Source organism: Chrysemys picta, chromosome 1 (assembly GCF_011386835.1).
Source record: "Chrysemys picta bellii isolate R12L10 chromosome 1, ASM1138683v2, whole genome shotgun sequence".
Lineage (NCBI taxonomy): Eukaryota > Metazoa > Chordata > Testudines > Emydidae > Chrysemys > Chrysemys picta.
The window spans coordinates 216743146-216768781 of record NC_088791.1 but is presented as its reverse complement, the minus strand read 5'-3'; the positions used below and the strand labels follow the sequence as shown (position 1 = coordinate 216768781).

At 39.8% G+C, this 25636-nt stretch overlaps 2 protein-coding genes and 1 long non-coding RNA gene across 9 annotated transcripts in view; all 3 read right to left on the bottom strand.

Moving 5' to 3' along the window:
* The window catches only part of PHKA2 (phosphorylase kinase regulatory subunit alpha 2), a 67962-nt gene extending 67563 nt beyond the window's left edge, over nt 1–399 (bottom strand). For 2 of the 7 annotated variants that reach the window (XM_005281565.5, XM_065580016.1), the window contains exon 1: nt 46–351. The gene's annotated coding sequence lies outside the window, so the exon portion shown is untranslated. Of the gene's footprint in view, nt 1–45 lie in introns of all 7 variants that reach the window. The other 5 variants (XM_008170221.4, XM_065580007.1, XM_065579993.1 and 2 more) reach the window with 4 other exon arrangements.
* Nucleotides 400–12176: 11777 nt separating this feature from the next.
* The window catches only part of ADGRG2 (adhesion G protein-coupled receptor G2), a 95178-nt gene continuing 81718 nt past the window's right edge, over nt 12177–25636 (bottom strand). The window contains 7 exon segments of the mRNA XM_024106909.3: nt 12177–12382; nt 12384–12508; nt 20506–20658; nt 21385–21486; nt 23288–23571; nt 24196–24295; nt 25204–25472. Coding sequence (XP_023962677.2) covers nt 12323–12382; nt 12384–12508; nt 20506–20658; nt 21385–21486; nt 23288–23571; nt 24196–24295; nt 25204–25472 — 1093 coding nt within the window. The 3' untranslated portion in view covers nt 12177–12322.
* On the bottom strand, nt 14724–15235 carry LOC135979880 (uncharacterized). Its single transcript, XR_010597137.1, has 2 exons — nt 15065–15235; nt 14724–14941 (listed from the first exon to the last, which is right to left on the bottom strand). It is a non-coding gene; the product is annotated as an uncharacterized LOC135979880 (long non-coding RNA).

The following is a 25636-nucleotide window of genomic DNA, read 5'->3' as shown; positions in this document are numbered from 1 at the left end:
AGAACCACCGCTTTTTCTTGAGAAACGAGAAAAAAAACACCTCACCGCTGATATCGTTGGTGCTTCTAATAGGCTTGAGTTAGGAGGGGACTTTCTCTTGGGTGTATTTTTAAAGCCCTTTGGCATCAATAACGGCTTTACGCTGCTGTTAGGACCCGGGCAGCGGCAGCCTAGTTCTCAGCAAGAGCAGAGCGCGGACTGAGCCTGGTGCTGCGGGAGCATCCCGGGGAGCCGCCTTGTTGTGCCGGACCCTCTGCCCGGGCGGGGCGGCCGCACTGCTGCGGGAAATCTCCCAGCTCCTCGCCGGAGCGCCCCCGCTCGTCCTTCTCTAGCAACCCTGGCGTCTCATGCACGGCTAGGCAGAGACTGCGCCGGAGTCCGATCTCCCACCTGGGTAACAGCGCTGCTAGTTGCCAGCTCTTGAGATATTTGGTGTGTTTGTTTTTTGAAAGCCCCAGCTCCTGGAGTCATGTTATTAAGAAAGAATCTGGCATTTCATTTTTAAAAGGTCCTCATGGCAGCTGAGAAAAAAGTTGGGAACCCTGAAGGATCAAAAAACAGGGGTAACTAAAGAGACACAAGCATTTATTGGCAAAAAGAACAGGAGTACTTGTGGCACCTTAGAGACTAACAAATTTATTAGTCTCTAAGGTGCCACAAGTACTCCTGTTCTTTTTGCGGATACAGACTAACAGGTCTGCTACTCTGAAACCAAGCATTTATTGGTATGTTGTTGTTGTTGTTGTTTTTTTAAGTCTCAGGCTTTTTCATCCAGTTACCTGATTTTTGGGATTGCCTGACTCATGATTTTTGAACACTGGAGGGGTGGCAATAGTGAATTTAGTGATATGGAGGGGGCTGGCTCTCTCTAAAGAGATTCCTGGAAGAGTTTAAGAGCCTGCATTTGCAACCCTTACAAACATGCTTAACTTTACTAGCATGAGCAGTCCATGTGTCTGAAGTCAAAGGGAGTACTTATACTAGTAAGGCTAAGCACATGCATAAATGTTTGCAGGATGCATGTCTAGGGAGGCTTTCAGATTCAAGGAAAATTTGACTCCTTATTTACCTTTAGCAACTATCAATATGTATAAAGCCTAAGATCAATAGGAATGTTTCCATGAAATAGTTATTTTAAAAGTTCCAATTAACAGGCTGGTAGGAGGGAGGAGTCTAAGAACCAATACACTTTCCCCTACAATATTTGTGACTCAGGCTGTGCACTCACAAGCTACTGCACACAGTAGCTCTGGAGCTCTGTTGAAGCCAACGTAATGTTGTGTGGGGCAGTTTGCAAGATAAGGATCTTAAAGATCGAACAGTGTGTTAACGCATAAGAAAGTGAAATTAACTATAAAGTCATTAGAAACAAAAGTGAAAAAGAGTAGCCTATTCCCATTGTCCAGGCTGAGAAATGCAAAAATAACAATAAAAAGTACAAAGTACATTGGATTTTATGTTTTTTATTTAATATTATAAGATGCCATTAGTAAAAGTAAGGACATTTGCTTGAAAATGAACTGTTTTTTAACCTGAAAAACAAATTGGCACTGAAACCAGATTTGAGATTATCACCATCTGTCTGGTGCATTCAACTCTAGTCTTTTATTTTTAAATTAATTAATGAAGATAGAAGATTTACATATCCAGTTGTAAATTAAACTGTTTTTCTTATAAGCAGTCATTAGGAATGTAATGGACAGCTGAAATGTGCACTTTGGGCCAGATTTACCACTGTTACTCTTGTTTTACACTGGTATAACTCTATTAAAATCTGTGGAGTTTCCCAATATGGCTCCGTGTCTTGATTTCAAATAAAGATGCCTGACCTGCATGTGCACAACAGACGGTTGCAAAACCTATAATTCCTTGCCCTTCCACTGGCTCCCTCTCCCCTCCCCAAAATAAAAAAGAACCAGAAGTGGGAGTGGCTGTTTAACCCCATAGGGGAAATTTCAAAATAGTTGAAGGCACAAAATCCACGCCTAAACATCTTCAAGGGATTTGCATGTGGAATTAACAATGTTATTGAGAAGCATTCATGTTGTAATACTCTGTATTTTTTACATGATTCCCAAATTGATAGTGACTGACTGTAAATATAAGGAAATGGACACCAGAGAATTCAGTCTTTGTACTATGGAAGTGCTGCCATATACAATACAGGATGGGGTAAGGAGAATTACTATGCAGAATTTCCTTAAACCCTCTAGCCAGAGCCCTGAAATTGGAATTTAGATAACAATTTAGTGGACGAGGCACAATCCCAGAACAGAATCCAGCTCACTCTCCCATAGCCATATTAACTCTGTAGTGCTAACGGAACGGAGTACAGTACAAATAGTAAACTTTTTTTTTTTATCACTAAAGTCAACAGACAAGACTATGAATACACACGGGGGCCAGATCTGTCGAGTAAGGTAGTGCCATTTTTTAAGATGATACTTTGCTGTTGTCTTAAGATTTAAGATTCAAACTGAAGGGAGCAGGGAACACCATTTTCCCCTGTTAAAATAGTTAGTTTTGTAAAACATAGTCAGAGGAGAAAATGGATGGGAGTTCTCTTTGTTCAACATTTATGATCACAGATTTTTCCTATTCTCAAATCTTTAGAACAGCTCAAGTATGGACTTGATGGCTTTGTTTCTGTTGAAACAGTACACTTATGACCAATGGCTGCTAAGTGTTAAGCAATAACATAACATCACTGACCTGCCTCAATACTTAGATGTGTTGACAGGTACAAAGTTAAAAGTCTAGCAGAACCTAAAATGTGCAGCTGTTTCTCAATACTTCATCCTGTCTCTGACTGGCTTTGTTGCGTGACTCTCTCTGTATTTTAATGTGCCCATCACCATGATATCTAGAAACCTGATATCTTGTTAGGATGTCACATGAATTCCCAACTCAAATTGCATATATAACAACAGAGAGACAAAGTGGGTGAGGTAATAGCTTTTATTGGACCAATGTCTGTTGGTGAAAGAGACAAACTTTTGAGCTTACACAGAGTTCTTCTTCAGCTCTCAGGTGACCCATCTTGTCTCTCTAATATCCTGGAACCAACATAGCTACAATACTGCATGCAACAATATTTAACAATAAGCATAACTCATTAGCTTTGAAGGTCATAACCCTTATCCTTCCAAGTCCCTCCCCCATTCCGTTTTTGTGTTTTTCCAGTATAGGCTGTTAGCTCATTAGCACAAGGACTTGTCTTTTTTTCATCTGTCAGTAAGGTCATGCAAACTGTGATACTAAGCATCCCTTTATTCACACCCTGCACGCTATTGTAATTCTTTGTACAAAACATGCCTTTGAGGTATCATCTGAAAACTAATAACTAACAGGTCAATAATATTCTTGTGTGACGCGTGTACGTGATGGGCATTAAGAGTTATGAATATCAGCTGGAATTATAACTAAAGTGTGCGTAAACAGGTATATTGGTGAAGTTGTTAAATAAGTCTATCCTAAACAGAAGAATGTGTGTTTATCCCAGTTTATATATGAGCAGTAAACAGACCCATCAAGCTAACAAAGGGTGGAGGCAAACCTCACATTAACAAATGGGGGAAGAGACAGCATGGCATCTCCACCCCTCCAAGGAGAGAAGCTTGGCCTGAGTTTTACTTTTCAGAAGAATCCACTGCAAAGGTTCACTGGTCTATAAAGACAAGGGGGGGGGGGTGAACCTCAAGTGTTAAGCAATTGAATCAAATGACTCTATACAATATTAATGAATGATCAGAATGTATTGAGTGAGGTCTTCTCTGAAAGCTAATGACACACTGGTTATTAATATCATTATGAAAAGTATGTATTGGCACTCTGTGGGGGGTTGTGGATGCTCATTGATATTGGGCTGTGCAGTCTGCCCAGACAGGAGGGAATGTCACAGCTATCTACTTGTTTCCTGTGTAAATTAAGCACTGTGGAATAAAAAACAATGGAAGCCCCATTTATGTAGAAATCATTCAGGAGGATGGGAAGCCCGCAGGACGAGAAGAACAGCATGAGATTCCCCCTGCCTCTTGAAACAAGTTAATTGAACTTTGGAAGATATAATCAAGGACAGAAGCCATCTCTGGCATCCATCACTAGACAGACACAAAAGAAGAGAAGGTTACTCACCCTGTGCAGTAACTGAGGAGAATCTGTGATTTGATGGGTTATCTCCCTGCTTGCGGAGGTGTGCCATCATTACCACAAACATTTTGGAAAACACCAATGGTGCTGTCAAAATGCCAAAAGGTAGAACTTTGTATTGCTAATGTTCTGTTCCCAGAGTAAATCTGAGGAACCTCCTGTGAGTGGGATGTATGGTTATGTGAAAATAGGTGTCTTGGAGGTAAAGGGCCAAGGATCAGTCCCCCTGTTCCAGTGCTGGTGTTGTTATTGCTAAAGTGACCATCCTGAACCATTGGACCCTTACAAATTTGTTGAATTGTCTGAGGTCTAGAATAGGTCTCCATCCTCCTTTTTCTGGGTTAAGAAGTAGTGAGAATAAAACAACTTCCCACTGATGATACCAGCTCCACAGCACCCAGATTTAGGAGGTGGTTTACTTCTTACCATAAAAGATGTTTGTGAGAGGGGTTCCTGAAGGGGGGAGACGGGGGGGAGGGAAGAAGGGGAGGGGGGATGGAGGTGAATCAAATAGCCTGTGTGGATTATTTCTAGAACCCATTTGTTTGTGGTGATGGATTTCCACGCCGAATAGAAAGGAGTCAAACAATGTCCAAAATGGAGATGGTTATTGATGGTGTCAGCACTGAGGAATGGGGGAGGTTTCTCAGGCCCTTGACCAAACCCTCAAAATTGTTGTTTTGCAGAGGATTGCTGGGACACCAATGGTTGAGCTGGAGGTGGTCGATACTTTGGAAGTCTCTGTCTGAGCTTTTGTGTGTCATATTGCCTCTGTTGTTGGGTGTATGGGGCAGACCTTGTACGCTGGGTGGGATAGTATTTACCCTGTTTTTTACTTGATACAGGTGTGTATATCCCAAGGGGATGAAGGGTCACCTAAGTGTACTTCAAGGTGTGGAGGGACTTGTCAGTCTTTGCTGCGAACAGCTTCTGGCCATCAAAAGGGAGGTCTTCCCTGGTGGGAACTGGACAGGTTGAAGCCATGAAGCTCAGCACATAACCATGGTATTGGCTGTGGAGAGTGCTGCCATGTCTGCTGCATGTAAAGACGCTGTAAGGAAGTCCTGGCTAGGAAATGGCCCTCTGGGATGATGGCTTTAAGTTGGTCTCTTTTGTCCTATGGTATGTAGTCAATAAAGTCCATCAGTTTGGAATAATTTGTGTGATCATATTTCGCCCTCAGTGCAGCATAATTGGCAATCCAAAATTGAAGAATGGCTGATGAATAGATCCAACTGTTTCCATTCTTTGTCATATGGGGTGGATCTGGGTTGGTGTTGTCTGCCTTATTAATTGACGACATCAACCACTAAGGAGTTTTATGCGGGGTGAGAAAATAAAAAGTCCATCCATCCCCTTTGAGGGGACATAATATTTTTTATCCACTCTCTTGCAAGTGGACAGTATTGTTGCCAGGGTCTGCCATATGTTTGTAGCTGTGCCATAAGTGCCTCGTTTATTGGAAGTGCAATTTTCGATGGAGATGAAGTTTGGAGAATGTCGAGTAATGTATGTTGGAACTCTCAGACTTCCTCTAGAGGGATCTCTAGGCGATTCTTTTGAAGAGCTCCTGGAAATGTTTGAAATCATCTGCAGCAGCTGTGGGTGGTGGGGGCATTATGGCCTCGTCTGGGGAAAAGGAGGAAATGTTGACTGGTGGTGTCGTTTCTTGTTTCAGGGCCTCCTCCTGTTCTTCAAAGCTTTCCTCAGGGTGCTCTGATGGTGCAGCCACTGAAAGTAGTGGGGGAGATCTAATCCTCTCCCTGTAGGAGCTTGGGGGCCAGGGTACTGTTTCCTGTATGCCCCTCAGTAGGACCAATGCATGGGGAATGGCATAGGCATTCATGGGTGGCCATACCAGGTCTGGGTGTCAACCCTATGGTGAGATTTAGGCTGTACAGGTAGGCCTAGTGCTGAAGTATGGATGGGAGACGAATGGTGTGATGAAAAAGCACTCTTCTCCTCATTGTCTTCTTCCTTGCTGGAAAATGAAGGGGCCAGAAGTGAGGTGGGTTGACATGGTACCGTGCATACCAGAGATATGTCAGTACCGAAGAGTGGTGATTATGGCGTCGCTGAGATAAATAAGGCTGATGCTCTTTTCCTTGCTGCCTTTTTGGAGGAGTGAGCCTTCCTCTGTGAGGAGGGTGAAAGTTGTCTTTCAGAAGGGGTCGTAGGAGACTGTTGTCGGGGGTGTCTACTGTCTGGGATCGAATGCTGATCACAGAGACTTCTCCATCTGGATAAGTTTAAGACCTAGGCCTCTGGCCTGAGACTTTTAGTTGCTTCAGTGAGAGCACTTTTGTGGGACATGTGCCTCACCTAGACACTGGACGTACTGCGAGTGTCTGTCTGAGACCAGGATCGCCTCCTGGCAGGAAAGGATTTGCTTGAAGTCCATCAAACTGTAGCAGTTCAGCCCTAAGGGTGAACACAAACTATTCTAAGGGGTATTCAAACTTGGAGGGAAAAGGAAGGAAAAAAAATTTTTGAATGAAAGAAATAGGGAGAAAGGGATAACTAAATCTAACTAGCAAACTAAAAGACTGTTCTAATCCTAAAGATAACTATTGATTTTAACACTGCTGGGAGCTTCGTCTCAGCCCAAGGGCAGTTGAGAAGGAAATGGGGGGGGTCTAGTCACGCTGCGCTAGATAGGCACCGATAACGGTGCGAGATGGGGAGAGTGAATGCGCAACTCAGATGAGCTTTTGTTGCTGAGATTCTCTGACTAAAGGCGCCAGGACACACATTCACCTGAAGTGGAGCACCCACAGGGACATTCCTTGAAGAAGAACAGTGCTTTTGCAAGCTGAGGAAGACGGGTCCTTCAACCAAGGAGGGCTGAAGTCTCTAGAACTGAATATTGGTGAGAGACTTGCTTACATAAAGATCTTTCACCTAAGAAGACAAGGGAAGCAAGCACCTTATACTTCTGTGGAAAGTCCTGATGGAGGGAAAGTCAGCCATAGCTGGGAAGAAGGAAGATAGGTGAGAGAAACCATCACAAAGCCTGTGTCTTGCTAAGTTAAGTTTTAGACTTTTAGACGATTTTCACTTTTATTTGTTTGTAACCTTTTAAGAACATAGGAACAGCCGTACTGGGTCAGACCAAAGATGCATCCAGCCCCAGTATCCTGTCTACTGACAGTGGCCAATGCCAGGTGCCCCAGAGGGAGTGAACCTAACAGGTAATGGTCAAGTGATCTCTCTCCTAGTGTCCATCACCACCCTCTGACAAACAGACGCTAGGAACACCATTCCTTACCCATCCTGGCTAATAGCCATTAATGGACTCAACCTCCATGAATTTGTCCAGTTCTCTTTTAAATGCTGTTATAGTCCTAGCCTTCACAAACTCCTCAGGCAAGGAGTTCCACAAGTTGACTGTGCGCTGTATGAAGAACTTCCTTTTATTTGTTTTAAACCTGCTGCCCATTAATTTCATTTGGTGACCCCTAGTTCTTATATTATGGGAACAAGTAAATAACTTTTCCTTATTCACTTTCTCCACACCACTCATAATTTTATATACCTCTATCATATCCCCCCTTAGTCTCCTCTTTTCCAAGCTGAAAAGTCCTAGCCTCTTTAATCTCTCCTCATATGGGACCCATTCCAAACCCCTAATCATTTTAGTTGCCCTCCTCTGAACCTTTTCTAACGCCAGTATATCCTTTTTGAGATGAGGAGACCACATCTGTACGCAGTATTCAAGATGTGGGCGTACCATGGATTTATATAAGGGCAATAAGATATTCTCCGTCTCATTCTCTTTTTAATAATTCCTAACATCCTGTTTGCTTTTTTGACTTTTTCCCTAACTTTATTCCTTCTTACTCAGCATTACTTAACCTATGCCCTATTGTTAATAAATTTGTTTTATTTTACTATAAACCAACTCAGTGAGGTGTTTTAAGGGAAGGGTGTACTCACCCCAGTTAAGTTAATAAGTTGTGTCATGTTTTTGTGTCTTTAAAGGAACAAATGAACCATATTATTTCTCTGAACTGTCCAGGACAGTGCCAGACACTTCAGGGCACATGGTTTTGGGAAAATACAGGGTGTGTGTTGGGGTCACCCTGCAAGTAGTAACCAAAGCTGGTTGAAGCCAGTGTGGGGCTATGGCTGTAGACAGGCTGCTGGGGTCAGAACTGCTGAATCAGGGCTGTTTAGCACACAGACGTTTTGGGTGTAACCTGCATGCTGGTAGTGTTGTGAGCGGCCCAGCTTGGGAGCTACAATAGCAAAGAATTGTGAGGCACCCAAGTTACAGGGAAGATGGTGACACAATCCCTCACTGGTCTGGATTGAATTCCCAAACCCTAATAAGGCCATCACGGTATTTGTCAGTAATAGGTCATGCAAACCCTAAACAGTATAAATAGTATTTTGGCAACAGCTACCTACCAAGATAGTAGCAGAGACTAAAAGAGTTCTAGGTTTTCTCTCTCTTCCCCTCCCTCTTTTCCTGCTTGCTGCAACTCACCAGCTGTCTGTCTTCAGTTGGGATGCTTTCACCTACACAGCTACCTCTCCCCTACTTAGCAGACTGGCAGCAGAAGCAGGCATTTCTAACTCTTCCCCTCTCTCTTCCCTCCCGCCCCCCAGCCACTTGCCCACTTCTATAAGACACAGGCATTGGCAATACAACAAGCAGTGTCTTACTGGGCATTGTAACATGTTTTCTAATCATCTTGACTTCAATAGCAAGCAATTTTTTCTTTGGACTTTGTGTAGACATAACAAACAGTCCAAGGAAAGTGTTTCTCTCTGCCAATTCAGTAGACTCCCAGCCAAGAAGCCCTGGTGGACGGCCTTTCATCCCTGTTTAGAAGAAATTCTGATTAGCAGAAGATGCCATTTAAGTAGCAATGCTATTGTTGGGAGAACTGGAGAGTCCAGCATGTTCTTGGACTGGCACACATCTGAAGTGGTTGTATAAGTGCAAATGATTAGTAATTTGTATTACTTAAAACTTTGATTAATACATCCCTAAAATGTTTAAGCAATGTACTGGCATCTAACACGCTTTCTGTGAGGCAGTATGAGACATTTCAGATGAAAATTTAAACAGAACATCTCTTTACCCACTACCAAATGAGTTCTTACAAACGTGGTTGTACAGGCATTTTTCTCAAGTGGAGTAATAGGGGGAGGTTGTTCACTGAGCTAAAGTGATACGGTATATTGGACAATATTATGTGAAAATGGTAGACATTTGAATCCAAGCTATAGATTTTACTCTATCTAACATTATTATCCAAAAGCATTATTATATATGAGAGATGTTTAATTATTTTAATAGAGAGGGGGTATGTAGGTGATAACTCTTACGAGCAAGAAATCAAATGAAAAGAATGAAAAATGCAAGGAGGACACACTGGATGCAAAAATAAAACCAAGTTAAGAATCCAAGCAGTTTAATGGTGGTGTAACATGCTTTTTTGCAGGGAATCAGAATACTGGACAGAAACATAGCCGTTTGGCACTTCTCACACCATGTTCTTGCCTCCAACAGACTCATAGGGTGGCACTCACCAGCTCTGGGTGGGTTCATGTTCAAACCTCCTCTATGAAGAGTAGGGCTGCTAAAACCATAAAAGGTGGAACCTAAACAAATATAGAGGGCCTGATAGAATTTCCTCCTATAGGACAGGTAGCCTGGATCATATTATTCTGAGAAATGTAAATAGATAATTTATACTTGCATATTATCTAAATGAAATAAATTCCATAGCTCATGCCCATTACTTACTACAAATTTATTTATTTTTTACATTTGAAAATATAAAATTATGTAGTTTTCTTGTATTTATAAGAAACAGTGCAAAGGCCCCTAAGCCAAATAGCTAAAGCATTAACTGAAATGCATGCCTAGATTATTAGTGTTTGTATTGTGGTACCATGATCATTCTTATATCTGGTTCACAACTCTCACAACAACAGTTACAACTCTTGTGGGTAAATAGAACAAATGTTTTAAATTGTCACTATATACAAATGTGCTCAGGGCAGTTTCAGAAGTAGGTGACAAACAGAACCCATGTATTGTATCAATACAGAAGGATTTGACATTTGTGAGAATGTTAAGAGTTCAAATTGTTGCATTGCAACAGAGTCCAAAGTAGGAGGCAATACCAATGCTCACCACTCTAGAACAGTGTTTCCAGGGTTCCCCAGGGAATGCTGCAAGTGCACCAACCTCGGAGGAAGTACAGCATTTGTTCCTTCTTTGTAGGGGGCCAGCATAACCCAGCCCCCTAGTAATCTCCTTCAGAGGGGCTGGTACTACTGTGGGTACTAGCTGGTAGCAGTCTTTGCACTCCTGGACCCAAGGACTCCAGCTACACTCAGACCTTGTGCAAGAACATAAGGAGGAAGGCGGCATTCTCTATCTATTATGAGATATTATGCATATAGCGTCTAATCCTGCTGTCCTTATTCAGGCAAATATAAGAATGGCCATACTGGGTCAAACCAGTGGTCCATCTTGCCCAGCATCCTGTCTTCTGACAATGGCCAGGTCCAGATGCTTCAGAGGAAATGAACATGACAGGGTACTTTATCAAGTGATCCATCCCATCATCCAGTCACAGCTTCTGTCAGTTAGAGGTTTACGAATACCCACAGCATGGGGTTGTGTCCCTGACCATCTCGGCTAATAGCCATTGATGGACCTGTCCTCAATGAACTTATCTAATTCTTTTTTGAACCACATTATAGTTCTGATCTTCACAACATCCCATGGCAATGAGTTCCACAGGTCGACTCTGTGTTGTGTCCTGTTGTTTGTTTTAAACCTGTTGCCTATCAATTTCATTGGGTGACCCATGGTTCTCATGTTATGTGAAGGAGTAAATAACACTTCCTTATTCACTTTCTCCACACCATTTACAATTGTATAGACCTATCATATCCCCGCTTAGTCATCTCTTTTCCAAGCTGAAAAGTCCCAGTCTTTTTAGTCTCTCCTCATAAACGCTCACTGCAGATCATTAGAAGTTTTAGTTGAGTAGGTAACAAGTAAACACTGAGTAAGGACCTCAGGATTTGACTGTCAGCAGAGACCAAAAACAAATAGAAACCTGGATGTGAGAGAAACTGATCTTTTATACAATTTAATAATGAAACAAACACTTGGCTTGGCTACTAAATAATAACTACTGTTTTTTTAATGATAATTATTTTTTTTTAAATATTGCAGTTGCAAACTGGCCGCATATTTATTTCTGTTACGACCACTAGGAGTGAAATCATGTCCCCACTGAAATCAATGGCAAAACTCCCATTGACTTCAGTGGGGCCAGGATTTCACTCCAAGAATATAGCTAATAGCCTATTGCCTACTTTATCCATCACTCCCTCCTGTGGAGTTTTATCCCTTGATAAGACACCCATGCACTGTATTCCTGGGTCCCAGTCAGTGGTTCTATAGTGACAGTGTTCATATTTACAGTTCTCTGTCTTGTGAACATCTTCACACTGTAACCACTGTAAATTATTTCACATACTGAACAAATTACCTATAAATATAGAATGCTTCAGAAGTTAATTGAAATAATCAACTTTAACTACATTCTAACAATAAAGTTAAAACAAAATATCAATTATTTTTCTATACAAAGGAATATTTTTAAATTTATATTACAAGAAATAAATATAAAAAATAGCATAAAAATGCTTAAAGGTGGATATTGTTTTGCTTATTTACAATGTTATAAAATCTGCAACTATAATCTTAAAAATGTTGTAGTAGACAATTTGAAACTAACTAACATTTTGAAAGATAATTTAGAATCTTGTTTAAGTGTAACTTGTAGTTACCTACATTTACAATACTATGTATTGTATTCAGATATACAAATTGTAGTTATACTGAGAAAATAAGAGTCTAAAAGCAAACCTTCCTTTAAACCTTGGGGGGGGGGGGGGAGGGGAGAATGGGAAATCAAATTGGAAATTGTGCCAATTGTGATGTAGTACCTTGTCAAATAGTAGCAATGACTTTTTAAACAATTATAACTCTCATTATCAACCCAGTACATGACTGCCTCAAGGCTCCAGTACCATCTATAAAACAAGGATAAGTTTCAGGTCTTCTCACATTATGTAAAATAGTTAAAGTAAAAATCTGTGTTTTACACTGTAAAACAATGTGCTTTGAAAAAAATCACATTTGCTTAATAAAATGTAGGCTTCCCCTCTTTGAAGTCCTTCTGAGTGAGACACGGGTTTTTTTTGTGGTCTGCGTCATCCTTCTCATGAAATACGAGCTGCTTTCCTGAAAAGTCATGAAGACACACATCGCCATTCTGTATGTTGAAAGAAACACCGTTCTTCTCACTGGAGACATTACCTGCAAAAATAAAAGCATGGCGCAAGTCAGAAATGATTCATAGTGAAAAGTCACCAAAGACATGCATATTTCTTAAAAATTTCAGTGAGTATACTGAGAACATTCATATTTCATTCTTCTTTGCTCCCTGGAATGAGTTTTAAGTAAGGATTTTTCTGTAATTAATTTGTTATATAATAATTTTCACATGTGGCCTGAGGACAGAATTTGACCTAAACTGTATAGATCATTACAGAGAGGGCCAAATCCTTCTCACCTTACTCAGACAATTATCTCCCACTGATATCTTGTCCCCATATTAGTCAAACAATGTGATATAATTTATATATTGATAGTGTCTAATTCCAAAGCACAAACAAAACAAAAGGGAACCAACTGACTTAGACCAAAATGAAAAATATATGTGCTAAATTAGGTAAGTGCAATGTAGCAGTACATAAAATACAGTATAACAAGAAAATTCAAATAATCAGAATACATCAATTGAGATTAATTACTAGGAACATGGAACCCAGAAAACAATAATTAAAACAATTTTGAATGAAAACTTTAATTTTTAATTTAATGTTTTTTTAAGAGTTTACCTGCTTTGCAAGACAGCTGGAGCACTGAGTTTTACCTCTTTTAAACATGTCTTGTTTGTGGAATTTGCTTTCTTTGAAGCATCTGAAATACAGGCCTTGCACAGTATGCATCCAAACCCACATATGGATAGAAAGTTGGAGTGTTTCTGGTGCCACCACAGCTATGAACAAGTATACTTGCACTCACTGTGACTTATCAGCTCAGTGGAGCTTCGAGAAAACTTAAAGGGTTCCAGAATTCCTGAAATTCTAAGAGTCCTAAATCCTTGGGTATGGATCTCTTATCTCTATACATTGCATGCTGGATACTTCAGTTGTATTTTAACTCTTACTCTTTCTTTTGCATTTATTTTGTTTTTCTGATAACAAAATCCAACTCCGTAAACACTTCAAAGTAGAGTTTCTGCAGTCCTTTCTTGTAAAGTAGGCCAACTTGAAAGGGCTGTCAGAAGTCAGACATAGCATACATATGATTGCTAAGATTGCTAAGTCCTTTTAAGGACTGTATTATGTGTTGTATTCAAATGATTTTCAAAGTTCCAGGGTATTTCGCCAGTTACTATAATTGATTTAATTAATATTAAGTCAAAAGAAAATGACGAATGCATTTTAAAACAAGTTTCCTCCATACATTGTTAGTGAGCCAGAGGAGATGACAAAATATGAAAACAGAACAAAAAAAGGATGTGGGTTGATTGTGATGAAAAATATGATGTTAAGGGAAACAAAAAATGAACAAACATTTCCTTTGAGACAGAGTGTTTTGTGTTAAGCAAATATTCAGGAATAGGCTCACAAGCAGAAGTTCAGTGCAGTTATTTATGGGGGGAACTGTATTCATTAAAGATAAAAAAACATTACTATTAGTATGAGTATTGGCAAAACTTTTTTTTTTTAAATAACACTTACGAATATCTTAATCTGAGGTCATAAATCCAGTGCATGAAAATATCCTTCTGACTAACAAAGGAAAAAGAAATTCACAGTTCTGTTTATTTAAGAAGACATCAGAGACTGGTTCAGTGGCCACAAGATGTGCTTCCATGTGAGGGACTGTGGTTTGATCCAGCCAAGACCAGAGCTAGATTAAGACCATCCATGGGCAGAGGCACAACAGAACACAGAATTCCCCCATTGCTCTGCCCCAAAGAGGCAGGGGCAGCACAATAGGGTTGTATTCTAGTTACCAGGAGTGCCAGCATTGGGGGCTCAGTATTTAACCCAGCAGACAGGGTTTTTCTTGTTTGAGTGGCTGGGCTTGAACTGCTGTTCTCTTCTCCTCCTACCACATGGTCTTCTGTTGGGGGAGGTTTTATGTGGAGTATGTCTCTCAGAGCTATTGTTCCAGGCTCCCTACAGACTCAAGCAGATGTCAGTGTATCATTTTCACTTGTGTCATATTTTGATTGTAAAGCACATATCTCCAGGAGCAAGGGCTCTATTGGTTCAGACCTATAATACCTATGCCTTGATCTGGCTCTGATTAGGACTAGATTTGTAAGGTTTTTTTCTCATCATTTTAGAAACTGAAGACAGCAAACTATCCAATAGTAATTCTCAAGTCCCTGCAAATCTGCTGGGCTGGTGTTGGATCTGCTAAAGAAAGCTGGAAAAATACACAGGACACAAAACCCAAACATACACAGTTTAATGCACAAAACTGTCAATCACTGAAACACTTATACAAATAAACAGATAAGATAAATGGGAGTTTTATTCCTCTTCATGTCTTGTAATAAAATAAAGGCTTCAAAAACAGGCAGAGGCAGAGAGAGACTGAAAAACAAAGCTGAGTGATGGGATTTACAGGTTCATCTGGGAGCCACCTAGTCTCACAAACTCTGCAAATCTGCAAGAGAAAGGCAGAAGAAGAGAGAGACATTAGTGTGAAGTGACAGTATAAAATTGTAAATTAGAGATCCACTAACTAAGCAAAGCCACAGCCTGTATACATCTAACATTCCAAACTTACCATCTTGGGTCACTCTATCCACCATCAGCATACTCCAGTCCTTCCATCAGCATATTTATCTCTCCTCAGGTACAACTGCCAGATAAGTGGCAGATGAGTGGAAGGAACTGGTTCATCAAAGGGCTTGCCAGGAGGACCCACTGTCTCCAGATGACCCTCCTCCCCCAAATCCTAAGAGGAAAGAAAAAGGAAGGAAACCATCAGGGCATATGTAATACAGCAGTGGTTCTCAAACTTTTGTACTGGTGACCCCTTTCACATAGCAAACCCCTGAGTGCAACCCCCCCTTATAAATTAAAAACACTTTTAAATATATTTAACACTATTATAAATGCTGGAGGCAAAGCGAGGGTTTGGGGTGGAGGCTGACAGCTTGCAATTCCCCCGTGTAATAACTTTGTGACCCCCTGAGGAGTCACAACCCCCAGTTTGAGAACCTCTGTAATACAGGTTCTAAAGCTTCATCCAACCCACTCAACAAAACTCTTTTTTGGTATGAGTGGAGGCTGCAGGGGCAGGCTCACAGCATTCAAAACATTCAATTAAAAATTAAGTAAAAATAAGTGGCTTACCTCCATACATATGTGGCAGTGTCTATCATAAAAGCATTTCAAGTTTCCAAGTGGGTTAGGAAGTGATGGTCCATCACCTCCATCTGCAATGGTGCATCAGCAGGAAGATGATGTACCAACTCAGGACATATGCTGAGATCCTCAGCCTGGACAGAACCTCATTGCAGAAGCAGACCATGGACTCAGTGTCATCTGAGAGGCTAGCATTGGACAGGACAGGGAGATGACCTCAAATCAATGGAATTGCTCACCTATTAAAACCATTGGAGTTTGTCTATAATTCCAAAATACCAGAGGACCCAAAATCCTCTGCTCTGGAAAGCTGTGCTTAGTTGCCACAATGCACAAATACAGCAAAGGCTTAGGTGAGCATTGTAAGTCTTTCTATTTAATGTAGTTGTAGCTGTGTCAGTTCCAGGATATTACAGAGACAAGATGGGTGCGGTAATATCTTTTATTGGACCAACTTCTGTTGGTGAGGGAGACAAGCTTTCGAGCCACACAGAGCTCTTTTTCAGGTCTGGGGAAGGTACACCCAAAGAAGAGCTATACGTGGCTTGAAAGCTTGTCTCTCTCACCAACAGAAGTTGGTCCAATGAAAGATGTTACCTCACCCACATTGTTTTAATGGCAGTGAGAATTACTGTTTTGTTTTTTACCTGTGAACTGAATTGTCAGGTACCAAGAGCATTAATCCTGCTAGTATCAAACAGTGGAGGAAGGTTTTAGAGAGGGATGGGGCAAAAGGAACTATTTCACAAACTCATTTAATTTGGAAAGCTAATGAGAACATGGCAAAATGTCATTAAGATTTGATCTCCTGAAGTCTCATGATTTCTTCACAACATGTAGTTCACTACATATATGGACAATATTATGTGAAAATGGTAGACATTTGAATTCAAGCTATAGATTTTACTCTATCTAACATTATTATCCAAAAGCATTGTTATATATGAGAGATGTTTACTTATTTTTCTAATATAAGGTGTCAGGATATGAGAACATAAGAACATAAAATAAGAACTCAAGAAGGGCCATACTGGGTCAGACCAATGGTCCATCTAGCCCAGTATGCGGTCTTCCAACACTGGCCAATGCCTGGTGCTTCAGAGGGAATTGACAGAACAGGCAATCACTGAGTGATCCACCACCTGTCGTCCATGCCCAGCTTCTGGCTAACAGAGGCTAGAGGCACTCAGTATGGTGTTGTATCCCTGTCCATCCTGGCTAATAGTCATTGATGGACTGATCCACCATGAACTTATCTAGTTCTTTTTTTAACCCTATTATAGTTTTGGCCTTCTCAACATCCTCTGGCAAAGAGTTCCACAGGTTGACTGTGCATTGTGTGAAGCAGTACTTTCTTTTGTTTGTTTTAAACCTGCTGCCTATTAATCTCATTAGGTGACCCCTAATTCTTGTGTTATGTGAAGGAGTGAGTAACAATTCCTTGTTCACTTTCTCCACACCAGTCAAGATTTTATAGACCTGTATCATATCTTCCCTTAATCATCTCTTTTCCAAGCTGAAAAGTCCCAGTCCTTTTTAATCTCTCCTCATACCCTTAATCATTTTTGTTGCCCTTTTCTGAACCTTTTCCAATTCCAGTATATCTTTTTTGAGATGGGGCATCCAGATATGCACACAGTATTCAAGATGTGGGCATGCCATGAATTTATATAGAGGCATTATGATATTTTTTGCCTTATCTATATCTTTCCTAGTGGTTCCTAACATTCTGTTCACTTTTTTGACTGCTGCTGCACATTGAGCAGATGTTTTCAGAGAACTATCCACAATAACTCCAAGATCTTTCTTTCTTGAATGGTAGCAACTAATTTAGAGCCCATAATTTTATATGTATAGTGGGATTATGTTTTCAAATGTGCATTACTTAGCATTTATCAACATTTGATTTCATCTGTCATTTTGTTGCCCGGTCACCCAGTTTTGTGACATTCCTTTGTAACTCTTTGCAGTTGACTTTGGACTTAACTATTTTAAGTAATTTTGTATCATGTGCAAATTTTGCCACCTTGCTGTTTACCCCCTTTTCCAGATAATTTATGAATATATTGAACAGTACTGGTCCCAGTACAGACCCCTGGGGGACACCATTTACCTTGGTCCATTTTGAAAACTGACCATTTATTCCTAGCCTTTGTTTCCTGTCTTTTAACCAGTTACACATCCATGAGAAGACCTTCCCAGTTATCCCATGACAGCTTACTTTGCTTAAGTACCTTTAGTGAGGGACCTTGTCAAAGGCTTTCTGAAAGTCTAAGTACACGACAGCCACTGGATTCCCCTTGTCCACATGCTTGTTGACCCCCTCAAAGAATTCTAGTAGATTGGTGAGACATGATTTCCCTTTACAAAAACCATGTTGACTCTTCCCCAACAAATCATGTTAATCTATGAGTCTGACAATTTTGTTCTTTACTATAGTTTCAACCAGTTTGCCTGGTACTGAAGTTAGGCTTACTGGCCTGAAATTGCCAGGATCATCTCTGGAGCCTTATTAAAAAATTGGTGTCACATTAGCTATCCTCCAGTCATCTGGTACAGAAGTTGATTTAAGTGTTAGGTTACAATCCGCAGTTTTTAGTTCTGCAATTTCATATCTGAGTTCCTTCAAAATGTTTGGGTGAATACCATCTGGTCCAGGTGACATATTAATGTTTCATTGATCAGCTTGTTCCAAAACCTCCTCTAATGACATCTTGATCTGGGACAGTTCCTCAGATTTGTCACCTAAAAAGAATAGCTCAGGTATGGGAATCTCCCTCATCCTCTTCAGTGAAGGCTGATGCAAAGAGTTCATTTAGTTTCTCCACAATGGCCTTGCCTTCCCTGAGTGCTCCTTTAGCATCTCGATCATTCAGTGGCATCACTGGCTATTTAGCAGGCTTCCTGCTTCAGATGTACTTAAAAAATAACATTTAAAGGACAACTTCAGCCATTATTTTAAACATCCCAGTAGCAACAATACAAACAAAGTAGCCAGTCTGTGAAGTTCATCAACTGCACATAAAACAATTTGAGCAATAACAATAGTGCTGAGACTCAGCCCTTGACTGAGGGAAAGAAACACTGGCCTTTGGGCATCCATGAGTACAGTTTTTATGTCTTATAACATATGATGACCTATGTGCTCCACAATGTGGGATAGCCTGAGTCATTACTCTTTTATTTTCAACACGGAAAGAGGAAGTGCTGCACCATCAGAGCGCACAACCAGCATGGCCAAAGCATAAGTCGGGGTGACCAAACTTACTGACCATCTGAGCCATATAAGACAATCTTCAGCAGTTGGAGAGCCGGGGTGCACCTGCCAGGGCTTGGAGCTTCAGCCCTGCAGCGTGCCTGCACAGGACTGATGCCCTGAGACCCCTCCCTGCAGGGCACAAGTCCTTAGCCCCAACACCCTGCTGCAGAGCTGAAGCCCCAGGCTCCCGCCTCCCCGAGTCTGGTCGGCGGAGAATGGGGAGAAATGTGGGGGGGTCTGCCAGCCACACTTCAGCTGTAAAAGAGCCACATGCAGCTCACAAGCCACGGTTTGGCCACCCCTGGCATAAGTCATGCTCTCTTTTGTGCTGCCATTAGATAAAGATGCAAAACTTAGATTATTTTCAGCCATAAGAGGTTCATTTTTTGTGGGTGCATTCAAATTATGTGCATATCTAATTTCCTCACTAGCCATTCCAATTTGCATCTGAAATGGAGTGATGTGACATTTGAACACCTGCATTTCCATGAGCCAGGAAAGGGGAGAGATGGATAGGGAATGAGTATGTTCACATTGCCTACAGAGAATAACAACTTAATAGGGAGCATTATGTTTGTCCTAAGTGGAAGCATGCACATTTGTAATGGGGGAGGTTTAGGCTGGATATTAGGGGAAAAAATGTCACTAGGAGGGTGGTGAAGCACTGGAATGGGTGACCTAGGGAGGTGGTGGAATCTCCTTCCTTAGAGGTTTTTAAGGTCAGGCTTGACAAAGCCCTGGCTGGGATGATTTAGTTGGGGATTGGTCCTGCTTTGAGCAGGGGGGTGGACTAGATGACCTTCTAAGGTCCCTTCCAACCCTGATATTCTATGATTCAAGTCATGAAGCATTTTGTCCTTAAGCACCATTTCCTGCAACACATAAATACATTTCCATTAGGGAAGATTGGCCATGGAAGTCACAGAAAAAATACTGTAACTGAGCTCCATTACTTACCCAGTAGCCAACAGCTATGTAGCTCTCTGGCTGTGACCACTTAAGTGAGAAGATTTTATGGCCTCTGTTGTCCCATTCTCCCTTTCTTACTCTGCTTCCCCAGCCTCATAAGGGGGTTACATGTGGATGTCCTGGTAATGATAGCAGGGGTTCTGCAGATCAAGCCCTCACACCCTAATAGCATTCCCAAATGATAGCTTTCATGTTTTTAAAAATTATTTTATTGGATGTCATCACATTTCTTTCATCAGTAGACTGTGTTTTCTTTAAGAGTTGATAGCTATTTTAAAACGTTCTTAAAGTTTTCCACTGCTAGTTCTGTCTTCAACTGACAAGCAGGATATAAATAGCACTTCTGCTGGGTATTTGAGTAATGTATACCATTTACAATTTTGCATATAATCACCAGTTCACGTTAAGTATGAGAAGTGAGTATTTTTTTAAAAATGTACTACTATATTACCCTCAATTGGATAATTTTAGTATTATTATTTATAAGACCACACTAAAACCTTTTGATTCTGTATTCATAAATAATAATTGGTTCACTGCCCACTTTAAATTGCCATAATAGAGCCTAAAACTGTTTCAAAATAACAAAAGGATATAGTTTGAGAAGTACTCTTTTGCGACATACATACCATTCCCATTTGCGTGTACTGAATAATCATTATTCATTAGCAGTGTGGTGGAATTAGTAGAGTTACTGTTTGATTGTAAGGAATTGGAAGAACTGGATACTCCTTGGTTTACAGTCTGCTTCTTTAAACCATTAGTAGCAGTTCTACTCCAATCTATAGTAGAATAAGTGTTATAGAAAATAGTGCAGTACATTCAAGCACAAATAAATGCAAGAGTACAGTTAATAATGCAATTTAAGTTAAATTCTAGCAAAGATCTTTTCCCAGTATTTCAGATAGAAAACTATTCTCATAGGAATTGCATAATTCTAGATGTGTAAGAATTTACATTTTCTCTTTTTAATTTCTTAGTTTTAAAAAGTCACTAATCATACTTTTGTGACTGTATGCCCATTTAGAGATTACCAGTAACTGCAACCGCAGTACTTCACCTTTGAGTTTAGATTGTGTAAGGGTATGTATAACTTTTCAAATACAATTATGTTACAATGAAAGACCCCCAAAAATTGTTAGGAAGACACATTCTCAAAGCTGCTTCTGACCCTGCTCTCACTGAAGTCATTGCTAAGGCTACCATTGACTTTGAGAAAGCAGATCTTTGGGGATTGATTTAGGTCTCAGTCATACAAAGGACTCCACAAGGCTACAGCCTTATACATATGCAGAGTCCCAATCAAAATTAATACTTTATACAGCAGTATTTTGCAATTAAATAAAATGCAATCTTTATGCATCAGGAAAATAAAACAAAGTAGTAGATATATCTGGAAATATTGCTATGCTATTTATTGCATAACAATATTTGCTAAAGAGAATGGGGACTTTACACCTGACTAATTATATAATTTACAAATGTAGAAAACAGTGTTTAATATTTACCAGAATTTTCAGCCAGCCTGAATTTTCCACAACACAGATATCGTCTCCACTGTTTGCGGACATTTTCCTTTGCCACACAGTAGAAGATAAAAATGAAGAATCCTGCAAAGTACCAAATGTCAGAATATTACTTCAAGCCATAGAATTTTTGCTGTTTTGTAACTTTTTTAAATGGATGTATCGTTTTTCTTTTGTTTCTTCTCAAGTCAACTGATCCCAATCAAATGATCTCATACTCTTTTGTTCAGCAGAGACACTGATAGTCTAAACAATAGACTGATGCCATTACCTGAAATGCTTTTTCTCATTACACTTGCATGATATGTATTAGATATAAGGAGGATACAGAGTACCAAAAATTCAAATACATCAGGTAACTGAGTTTAAAATATGAAGATCTGTGTGGAGCTGCAAGTTTATTTGAACCTTCAGTACAGAAATCAAGACAAGATAACAACACAACCTCATTATAGCAGTATCATTTCAAATATGAGGTATAATCAACTGAATTTGGCTTTCTCTACATACTTTGTGGAACTTCTCCATATTTTATTTGGAGTTAATATATTGCTGCTGCTGCTTATGATGGAATCAATAACACTTACAGACCAGTGTTCTTGTTGATAGGCCACTGGGGCAAATTTTATTAAACCTAATGCAAATTCAAGGTTACCAGGCAGCTTTTCCGCCCCCTCCCCTCCCGCCGCAGTCACAATTAAGTCATAGTGAAAGCCCACGTGGGCTAACAGCTCATGCTCAAATAACAGTAATTGTAGCCCTCTTCACCACAAATTCAAACCACGTCTTTTCCTGGAAGGAGGCAAATCACACATGTTGGGGTACCTCAAACTGTGCCAGATCACAGATCCAACCACTTTTCACTGCTTCCCATACAGAGTGGGACTATACTTGCTTCCAAACCTTCCACTTTTCAAAGAAAGCATGTCAGAAATATTTACACTGCCTGCCAGCTACAATGTATCAAAGAAGAAAGTGGTTGTGCAATTCTTTAAGTTAGATTTCAGGGAATGAAAAATAAAGGAGAAGCTACAAGTTTGGACTGGAGAAGACAGAGATTAGCATTTTCTGGACCAATTCTCAGGGTAAGTTAGACACCTAACTCCCATTGTGTTCAACAGGAGTTAGGCACCTAGATGCTTTTGAAAATCTGCATCTTTGGGCACTTCAATTTGGCCCTAATGCTCAGATTTTTAATGATATTTAGATGTTGCTCTGCTCATTGTTGCAAGGCCTAAAGCCCAGATCCTCAAAGATATTTAGAAATCTAACTTCCATTGAAATCAGTGGGATTTTCAGATCTGGGCCTAAGTGATTTAGACAGCTAAGTCCCATCTTCAGAAGTGACTTAGGCACTGAGAAGCGTAAGTCACAATGAAAGCCAATGGGAATCAGCCTTCTAAGTGCCTAAGTTACTTTTGAAAATAGGACTCAGCCATCTAAATCACTTATACCTTGCAGTGCTGAGTGGAACAACACCAAATTACTTTTAAAAATCAGGTCCTAAATGCTTAACTCATTTGAAAATGCAACATAGGGTAAAAATTTTCAAAAGCAAATAAATTACGTCAGAGCCTAAATGACCCAATAGGTCTTTTGTCCTGTAGCTTTTGTGATTCTATGAATGGACCTTAAGATGACAATTTTCATTACAATGCACTCAAAAAGACAGCACGTCACTTCTGAAAGCATTTGCTTTGCATTAATTTTCTTTAAATGTAATACAACTATTAAGAAGGGTCATCTTCAAGGTAGTTTTATTTTTTATATTATGTAACAGTCAAGATATAATTTTGGTAAACTCTTGTCCATAATAAAGCATTTCTTAGAACTGAATTATTCATTACATTTTTATACAAAAGGCCATAACAAAGCATAAACTTACCTTGTAATGTGTTAAAGATGGCAAAGAGGTACATAAATATCAGATTTACTGGCCCCCATGCAAAAAAGGCAAATCCCCAAGTAATTCCCAATAAGAATGTGAGGCCTGCCACACTCCTGAGGTCTTGAATACTGGTTTTTCTCTGAGTTCCAAGTTGTTTCTTCTTTTTGATTCGACAAAGCTGAATCAGCACCACTATAAACATGCCAATGTTCAACAGGAATATCATGCAGAAGTATCCCACGACAGTAATATAGAAGACAATGTTATTGTTGATCCAGCAGCTAGAATACAAAAACAAAGGAGGAAAGATCATATTATCAGACATTCATTATTAGTAATAGATATTAGATAAAGAATAGTATTAGGCATGGCTATATTTTGTTGAAAACACATCATCCTGCAATACTCAAGGCCACATACACTGATTCAAGTTTTCATCTGTCTATGTAGGTGTTTATAACAGTGTCTATCATCATCCTATCTGAGTGAATCCCAAGGGTTAAAGCAAATAAATAAATAAATAAATACACCTGTGGATTAGATTTAGGTTTCCTGTTTCCTTAGGCAATATGGTGTTTTTTGTTTGTTTTGTTTTTTACATTTAGGCTTGCTTTCTTCTACACTCTACTCTTCATCCCCCATCTCCTTTATTTCTCTTGTCTTGCCTTCACCTTATTTTCATGTTCTAGCTCCATGCCAGTGTTTTGGAGCATACCCTCTTTTGTGACCAAGATCAGAGCCTTGCAAACAGTTTCAGGAAGACTTGACCTAATATATCCTGCAGAGATTTATTCACAGAAGTGTCACTTTCAGGAAAGAAGCTTACATACACACTCACACATCACCATTAGATAAAAGCATTCTGTTAGCATTCACTTTTGAAACATGCCTATCTTTTAACTTACAATTCATCTGGTGAGCCATTAGGAAACTTTCCATATGATCCAAGCCCATAGTTATTTGGTGTTATAGCCAATACAATGCCTACCACTACAAGTGGTACACCTGAAAGATTAGATAATAGTTATAATTCTGAATGAAAGTTTTGTGATGAGACGAAACAACTATATTTTCCCATGAAACCTAGGGCCAGGTTATGAAGGCTGTCGGAGACTGTTATATCAGGATAACTTACTTTATAAAAAGCAAAATAAACTCACACACATTTGAAGTTTTAATCTTTCTGAACAAGACTATATATTCTGTGACTTGATCCACTTATATCACTTGCAACCTACGTTAAACTAGCAACATGTGTTGCATCTGCTCTTTGATATCACAGATTTAAGGACATGAAATACAATGGGCTTGATTTTGCCTCTCACACGTGTTTTACACTAGTTTAACTCCATTGTTTTCAGTGCAGTTACTCTTGATTTACAATAATGGGTAAGACAAGAGAATCAGGCTTAGGGTTTTCTCATCACTTAAGTCAGAGGCACTGTTTTGCTACCTTTTGTTAGAAACAGTAGCAGTCTAGAGGTAGAATATGTAGTTGATAATCTGGAGCAATAACATTAATTTTCCCAATGGAAGAGATTCCATCTGCTTTGGGGGTTGGAAATGGAAATAGTCAAATGTGTAATTGGCTCTCAGACAGCTGCAACTGTAGTTCCAATAGAAACAATTTATTATTCATTTGAATTGCAATAGCACCCACAATATATAGTGTATGCCCCGAGAGAACTTACAATCTGAAAAACTTTGCAACAAGGGGTGAATTCTGCAACATGCTAAAGTCACAGAATAGTGAAGTAAATAGAACCCTGTTATTGATAATGCATCTGAGGATTCTGACAGGCAACTGGTATTTGATACTTGCTTTGTTGTCACTTTTAAATGGTCTTCCATCCAAAATTGTTGTAAAGAAACTATATTTATTTTAGATTCCAAACCCAGAAAAATATACGTACCCCAGCCAACGATACAAAACTTAAGGATGTATTTCCGTACATAGGTATTAAACACTTTGACAAGGGCAAGATACATGTGGAATGCTTCAAGGCCCATCCAGGTGAAGGAAACCAAGAGGAAATAATGAAGAAATACAGCAACTGTGATGCACAGGCCTCGTATGTTATACAGAGCAATCCATGAATCAAGGAGGAAAACTAGGTTGAGTAGAAGTAATGCAGCACACAGTTGAATAAGGATTTTGGAAGGGTAGTCTCTCCGGATTTTCCTAAAAAGAAAATTAGTGAGATGATATAAGCTTTCATCATTCTATGAGCATTACTGTAGATTCCACATTGATTCTGTGTTCTTTGGTCCTTAATGCAGAAGAGCCACTAAGATAAGACATTTTACATATGGTTAAGAAGTATTTATGAATCAAAAGGTTAATAT